This window comes from Drosophila innubila (genome assembly GCF_004354385.1).
Source record: "Drosophila innubila isolate TH190305 chromosome 3L unlocalized genomic scaffold, UK_Dinn_1.0 0_D_3L, whole genome shotgun sequence".
NCBI lineage: Eukaryota > Metazoa > Arthropoda > Insecta > Diptera > Drosophilidae > Drosophila > Drosophila innubila.
This window is the reverse complement of record NW_022995376.1, coordinates 21,495,457-21,504,198: the sequence shown is the minus strand read 5'-3', so window position 1 is coordinate 21,504,198 and position 8,742 is coordinate 21,495,457. Positions and strand designations below refer to the sequence as shown.

General features: G+C 34.1%; 1 protein-coding gene across 1 annotated transcript; it reads right to left on the bottom strand.

The window, feature by feature from the left end:
* Positions 1-633: 633 nt before the first annotated feature.
* LOC117788132 lies at positions 634-1,221 on the bottom strand. The gene has a single exon (XM_034626799.1). The coding sequence runs from the start codon at positions 1,217-1,219 to the stop codon at positions 671-673; it is 549 nt and encodes a 182-aa protein (XP_034482690.1). The 5' UTR covers positions 1,220-1,221; the 3' UTR covers positions 634-670.
* Positions 1,222-8,742: the final 7,521 nt, after the last annotated feature.

Genomic DNA, 8,742 nt, shown 5'->3' with positions numbered 1-8,742 from the left:
TATGATGAGTAATCAATTTGGTATTCTAGATTTTTCAGAACTTTGGCTTTAGAAATAAAAATTAAGAGGTCATAAGTTCAGACTACAGGGAATTTTTGAGTCATTCAGTTATGTTATTTGTGTATAACTTTTGGGGAAATATTTAACACTGATGCCGTTTTGACAACCAAATTAGAGTACATTCTGTATTTTGTTGGGTTCGTTCGGTTTAGCTGCATATTTATCGCTTTGCCTTGACAACTTTGAATTAATTAAGTATGCAAATGATGATCGAGGTTTGCGGTACTTGCCACGCACCACCATCATCATCATTATGAACAACAACAAAATTTTGTTTTCTGTTGGAATTTGGGACTGTTCGCTTGGAAATTCCTTTGATTTGGTTAGATTTTATTTTTGAGAGGTGAGCTCATAATTTTTAGTAGATTAAAATATTTGGGTTTCTTTGTTTTTTTTTTCGGTGGAATCCCAAAATTTCCAAGAGATTAGCCTTATTTTAAATTAGTACGAATTTGCCATTTTATAACGAATAATAATCTAATAAATAAGTCGAATACTTTAATTTAAAAACTTTACTTACAACAAAAATATCGTTATCCTCATTTTATAAATAAGTGCTATTGATATTTTAAGTAATAATTATCTTTAAATTTATATTACACTATGAGTATTAAAATACGAACAACGTTAGCAACAAAATGACCATAATTTTTCTTGAGGATGCAATTAAATTTCGACGTCCATTTTTGAGCCCATAATGTATAATTGGATAGTCAACAATATCGTCCTCATTGTAGTTCTCCTTTAGACAATTTCTTTTCAGATTGCTCAAGTAGCGTAATCCTATTTTAAAGCAATGTGTTTTCGATTCACTTAAGATCACACTGAAATTCCTGTCATTTGTTTCACCCGTTATCTGAAATGTTATCGATTTGATCTTTATCGTTTTGTAATGAATCAACAATGAACTTCCGAAAGACACCAATAAAATCGACTTGTCTCCACCAGAGGAGCCCCAGAGCATATAGGTACTGCCAACACTCGTCCTGAGATCATGCCACCGTATCATAATGTCTTCGGTAACGACACCCGAGCAAATATACGAAAGTGGCACCTCATCCGCATAGGAACAATTTCCGGTATTTCGATTCAATCGATTGTTAATATTTGTCGTAAAATAAAAATAATATATTAGCATCAGAAATTCAGCTAAGTTCATCATGGCGATAATAAATTCAAGAAAAAGAAATTTAAACAGTACAAAATTTGACAAGTAAAACAAGGAATTAATTTCTAACCTTTTAAAACAATAATTCAGATTTTTTGTTTTATTTTAATATTAGATATGTTTTACCCTGTACATTCAGAATATTTTGATAGTCTGACAGATAGATTTGAAATAAATTCTACTTAAAAAGATTGAACTATAAGTTGCTGATTGTGATTGAGCTAAATTTGTCGCAAAATTTGGATGTGTCTTAACCCCTTGTTGACATATGTCAATTATAAATGTCTCAACTTTAGCATGTTGCTTGGAAAATAAAACCACATGTGGCACATGGCAACAACTGTGGCAAATGGCAACAAAATCTCACAGGCATAATGACAAACATAGCAAAAATAAGCGATAAAATGAGTTTGTAAAATTTCACCAAAATAATAAAAACATGTGAAATATGTTCGGGCAACGCTATGGTACGATGCAATACCGATTTTGAGATTTTATGGCCTATTAAAAAGCCTGAATCATTAAGCGTTTTTTTCTTGGCCAGCCAGAGCCACATGCTACAGTCCAAAAGTCTGAGACGGTGGCAGAGGCACCGATTGGAGTCCCTCCTCCTCAACCTGCACTCCTCTTGGTTATCCTACGTCTATTCGCGTCCTAATTGATGTTAGTTCATAATTTTCTTTTGGAAAATGTAGCAATTAATTGCGTTGTCCATAAAACGCGTCGGTGCCCCACTGTGCGAGCCGCACATTGCGCAATGTGCCGCATAAAATTCCCCAACGATCGTCCAATAAAAGTTTACAAGCCAACAAGAGTACCACAAAACACAACTTAGCATTGCATAAACCCAAAGCCGAAAACAAAAATACACTCGCTAACGATACAGAAGCGAAGAATCTATGAATCTAAAATGTTTAACAAAGTATAACAATGACACTTAAAGTTAAAATCAATAAGAAAAAAGAATCTGAGCAAAAAATTATTTCATTTATTTATATTTATCTCTGATAATGTTTAAAGGAGGGAACAAAATTTTATATTTCATTGAATTTTCAAAAGAAATGGAAACAGGGACTGCAAATCATAGTTATGGATTTAAAAAATTGAATACAAAACAATTTTTATAAAACAAAATAAATAAATAAATAAAAATAATTTGTCAATTTCTATTATAAAACTTGATAAATAAAAATCCAGTGTTAATATCAATACCTTAAACACCCTTAAAATACGACCTTTAAGGTAATGTAATGTAATGTATCATATGAAAAGTATTGAGTCACACATCATAAATATTTTTAGAATTTGGAAATACGCCACTTGGTTCAAAGGATATTTACATTCAGTTTTCATTCAATTTTTATCTTTTAATTTTTATAATAGAAATAGACAAATAATTTTTATTTTACAATTTTTATTTTAAAAATTATAGCTGTTAGGCTCCCTGAATGTGAAATCAAGTTGACCGTTCATTAAGTTGAAAAATGGGAAATTTTAAAATATATTTGAAATACAGATGACAGATCTTTAAAACAGGGACTGTAATCATTATAAGTTTTATTATAAAACTCTAGAAATATGATCAAAAACAAATCTCAAGGAAAAACAAAAATCAATTTTTACCGTCCCTGCTTTAAATTGAATAGTAAAATTGAGAATTAATTGATGTTGCCTCTTTATAATCATCTCTTTCTGAAGTCATAACAAAGTTAACAATTCAGTCAATTAGACAATTATTAGAAAACATGCTTTCAGCTCTAATAATGTTGAAGATCAACAATGTTAAATATGTAATTTAAGAATGAATTTGATCTTTTTTAAATATAAAAATATGTAGGGAAAGCGGTCTTTCCGAATGTGTAGTGAACTTACAATGAAGGCAAAAAAAATTAAACCCAATTGATATTGAAAAACGTTGGGAGGCCCCTGTTAATAACTTCAAGGCTGTCAGAGTTTAATGGTGGCAAGAATGTAAACAATAATTTTTAAGGAAGATAGATTAAAAATGGTTGAACGTTTAATGAGTCGTAAAAAGTACATACTACAATATATTATTGATAATTGTTTGCATTGTTTGAACAGGTAACTATTTAATATACCATAACTTGATGCTAATGACAGTGACACTAAAGAATACAATAAATGTGATGCCCAAGTGCTTAACATATTGAGTATACCCCAAGAAAGTAACATTTTTGTGGGTGTAACGTAAACATGTGTGGGGTTAACAACAACTTAAAGAGTCAAATAGTCCCTGGTAAACATACTTCAGTAATTAGACCAACAACACACATGCAACAATAAAGAATAAGAAACAGCAACAATAACAACAACAACAACAACAATGCCCGGTACATGTCAAATATATTAAAGTTTGTAGCTGATTTGTGTTGAGCATAAACAACGTTTTATCCATTTGAAACTAATAACGATGAAAGAGTTCAAGTGTTTTGCGATTCGAGAGACCTGAAAACCTGAAGAGCTGAAGAACTGAAGACCACCGCTGCTTACACTAGATCAACGTAGTGCGGTGATTTACTGAAAATTAAATTTTTGTTTTCTCTATCTTCTTTTAATACCGCGAGAGGTCGAGAGACTGCAAGTTAATTATGACTGCGGTTTGTAATGGAGAAGCGGAGTTGAAGCTAAAGAGAGATGATGGGAGAGTAAATGGGGAGTATGGTATGAATTTATGTACGAATCGGAGAGGAGTTTGTGGCAGGAGATATAAGTAAGGAAAGTAACAACAAACAAGTGCGCAGGTTATTTTCTGTTAATTAGTGTTACGTGATGATACCTCACATATGCTGGGAATGGGTGGTGCCCACCAAGACGAGAGTTAACCCACGGATTTAATGATCCTATAGCTTGTCATGGCACTGACTAACAGACAGATGGACAGGCGGACAGGCGGATGGACAGTTGGACGGACAGACCAAACAGACAGGTCAAACAGATGGTCGACGTTATATACGCCAAAACTATAAACAATTGACAAGGAGTGTGCATCTGCATTTGTGCAGCAGTGTGTGTGTATGTGTGTGTGTGTGTGTCTTTGTGTGTGTGAGCCAACAAATTGTGCACAATTTTCACCAATTTACAATTTTATGATATAGCAAAAACACAACAACAACAACAACAAAAAGAAAACTTCATTAAAGCATAGCAAAAATAGAAACGAAAAAAAATATTTATGTAGGCAATTTAAATACACAACGCACAGCAACAACAACAACAACAACAAGAGCCGAAAAAATAAATAGCAAAATAATAAAGGAAGGTGTAAAGACTTAAAGCCTGCAAGCCAAGCCGCCAGCCAACAACAGTAACAACAACCACAACAACAACAACTAATCGAACTGGTCATCAATTGGCCAAAGCCTGGTAATGGTCGCCCAGTGCGGGCCAGGCCACAACAGACCAGACCAGGCCAAGACAGTCGATTCCCAGTCCAGGCCAGACTCACTAACCGATCGATCGACAACGACAACGACAACGTCGAAGTCACCTCCAAAGCGGCAGCAGCAACGGTCAAAAATACAACAACGATCGATCTTAACAGTCGCCGACGACGTCGACGTCGACGTCGATATCGACAACGCTGCGTTTAGGCAGCGACAGAAGCAGCGGCAGAGGCTGAGACAGAGCACAGACTGCATCAGAGGCCATGGGGAAACATCCAAAGTGGGTGATGCGACACACATGTGCAAGCAACACAGCGCACAGTGTCCTAAAAGATTATAGAAAATGATAACAAAGAAATTTTAGAAATTACTGAATCTACTCAGTTCTTAATACTATCAGAGGTGTTCTACAAATCTCTAACAGCGCCAAAGCAATCCAAAAGCAGTTGTTGGGGTTCCTGAAAACAAGCAAGCATTGCTTTTAAATGTCTAAAAAATTGTTGAGAGATGAAATATTTAAAGAATTGATTTAAATTAATTTTTAAATTAAATAAAAATGCATAAAATAATTTTTTTATAATTTTGTTAATTATACAAAATATTGCTCAACCTAAAAATGTTGTTGAGACTGGAAATAAGACGATTTTTTAGACTTCGAAACTATGTTCGAAAAAACTAAATCTCTGACATTTAAGGAACACCAACATTTCGAACGGTTGTTTTTAAAAGCAATTCTCTTCAAAAACTCAAATGATTTCCGGAACACACCTAAATAATATAATAGAATACAATATAAAAATATAAAACATTTAATACATTATAATAATAATTTCACTCTTGTGACAAACTAGGCAAGCAAGAGCTTTCTTTAATAATAATTAATGAAATTTGTAATTCCAATACAATATTGTAGCATACTTTTGGGTACATTAGTTTCAGAGGCACACAATTGAAGCGTTGATAAGAAAGCTCACTCCATATCATGTATTTCAATTGTAAAAGTAAATAAAATCGTTTAAAATTGATGAAGCTTATCCAAATACATATGTACTAAACATTTAAAGTTGAATATGAAAATAATTTTTAAAAAAATTGCATCTACTATAATGATACCACGTTATGTTGAATTAAAAAATCATTTTTATTTAAAATTTCATCTCTAATTCAGAGTCTTTTAACCAAAAACATAAAAGAAAAATATGAAATTAATACTACTTTCCAATTTATATTTAAATTATGAAAACATGAAATAAATAATCAAAATTTAACTTAAGCAAAATTAAGTTGCTCTCATATTTAAGTTTATTTTAAATTAAAAAAAAAAACCAATAACGAATAACTAAATATAAGCAACTAACAAATAATAATCAATTATTTAACTATTATATGAACTAATATTAATTTATATAAACTGAATCATAATAAGTATGGAGATAAGTAAATATCAAAAAAAAATTTCAACCATAAACATAACTCAAAATTGTAGCGCCAGAATTTTAGATAGATAAATAAATAAATAAATATTAAATAATAGTAATTGCAATCTATTTATCAAAAGCTGAAAGTTAAATAACTTAATTCGAATTTAAAGTAAACAGTTTTTTTGCTTATTATGATTATTTTAACTTAAATAGTTAATAACTAATTGTAATTACAATTTAATTGTCAATCGCATTAGGTAATTTCATAATATTTTTCTAATTACTAAATTTGTGTCCAAAAATATTCAATCTCGCACCACTGTTACGCTCGCTTCAATCGCTCTTCCCCGACCAGAACCACCCGCTAAACGGTCCCTCACAAATGAACGCCAAAAAACAAAACGAAGACGCAGCAAACGCTGCTTTTGGCCACTTCTCCCCCTCCTCACCCCCTCCCTCCACATTCCCCAATCCTCTCAAGTATGGACCACAGCCTGTGACCGTATGGGGCAAGTCGACGGGCGGCCGATTCACCTGTCGCTGGTTTTTGTTTGCTTTACCCAGATGCAAATGGGTGGAGCAGAAGGCAGACAAGACACAGAGAGAGAGAGACAGAAAGAGAGAGAGCAGAGGGAGCTGTGATCTGGTCGCTGCTTTATGCGAATTCCATGAATTTGATCTTTTTGGTAGAAGCGTATTAGATATTTGGCATCTTGGCGTGCAGTTGCCGTCAACAACAACAACAACAACAACAATGACGACAACAACAGTTGCACAAGTGACTGACGTACAATGAAAAAAAGTCATTGCTGTTGTTGTTGTTGTTGTTGGCTTTGGCAGAGGTCAGCGCACACACGTGACCCGCGTATCATTGTCTGTGTGTGTGTGTGTGTGAGTGTGTGCGAGAATGTGTTGCATGATCGATGGAATTGCCATAGCAAAGCCGAGAAATAAAATGGATTATAATTATTATGCTGTGCACAGCGTCAGGAAGTGGGCAGGGGGGAGGAGGGAGAGCGAGGTAGTACAAACACTTGGCTTACTTTTATTGTCAACCAATAAAATAGCCAAAGACGACGACGACGGGCTTACAACTGGCATGGAATTGATTTGGCCCGCAGCGGCTATTAACAGCAACAAAGCAGCGACCAAATGAAGAAGAAAATAACCCTCAAGCCGAAAGACGAAGCTACAATTGTAGCTGCATCCGAAGACGAAGCTGTAGCACAAGTTGAAGCTGTAGCTGAGGTTGGCAGCAGTCAGATGAGCATGAGGTTGAGGATGAGGATGATGATGTTCATACAACAGCAGTGGAAGCTATAACAGTTGACATCAGGTGCCTGTTTGATACAGTGGTTTTTCTCATCTGCTGCCCCATATGTTTTTAAAAAAGTTATTTTTGGTAATTTACGTATAACTTTTATCTTGTAATTTTGCAAATAGAATTGTACCATTATACAAGAGCATTTATGTTAGCAAATAAAAATATAATAAGTGAGGTTTTAATGAAAATGTTAAATAAATTACAACGAATTAGGTATATTATGGCATCTTGGAATACATCTAAATTCATATTATTGTCGTATTTAGCGATGTCAGGTTAAAATTTCTTTTTACCATTTAGATAATATAAATTATTTTTAGTTCTTAGTTTTAATTTTAATTAAAATTTTTATTTAACAGTTACATATTTTTGATTTTTTTTAATCAAAATAAGAATTATATTTTGTTTATTTTAAAAATTAAAGTTTCGGAATAGCTCTTTTGTGTAACTTTTAAAATCAAAAATAATGTTTATTTTATTTTCCGGCTTTTTAAATAAAAAATAAAAGTAAGTGTAATTTACGAAATCTTTTAAACACAAATTTGGAAATAATTGTTAGATTGCAATTTTCATTTTAAAGCTTATAAAAGTAACGGTCCCTGGCAATAAGTGCGCAATAAACTGGTACCACTGTACCTAAATTCCAATAAGCATTTTTGTGTGCTAAAAGACACAACAGTGCCATACTGCTACAAGAAGAAGAACCGCAGCAACAACAACGTGGCGTTGTAACAACATAAACAACCGAATACTATTTGGCCTTTTGCACCTTTTTGGCATGAAACAACTTTGGCAGCAAGGCAGCCACTGAGCATTGGATGAGCTGTGTTAGCCCCCAAAGATCTTTATTTCGGTTCGAAGGATGCGCATGTATGTATGTACATATGTCTGTATGTATATGTGCGTGTATGTATGTATGCAGCTAGACGACGCCCCGAAAGGCACAATTAAAATTTCACGCTCTTGCTCCGCCGAGTTTTAAACTTAACCCCAAAAAGGGGACAAGCGACGCGCCGCCAAAACATGCTGACCATTTTCGGCTTAGACCAGCCGAAAAAAAAAGCGCGGCGGCATCTTTGCTTTGAGGCAACTAGAGGTATATGTATGTATATGTGAATATGTATTGTATGTACACATGTGTATACTCAACTATTGTAGGCTAGCGGTAGTCACAAAGTTTGTGCCACGCGTGCAATTTGCAGTTGCCCCGCGGGGGAATTGCATGTGCTTCTGTGCCGCACACACACACACACACAGAAACCGGGATAATGAGCTGAAAGCGCGTGCTAATTACCGTTACCGGTTCAACAATTGCAAATGGCTGACGGCGTCTATGGCAAAGCAAACGTCGATAAGGGCGCTGAT

Coding starts and splice junctions, on each gene's coding strand:
- LOC117788132 (XM_034626799.1), bottom strand. CDS start 1,219: ATGAACTTAGCTGAATTTCTGATGCTAATATATTATTTTTATTTTACG.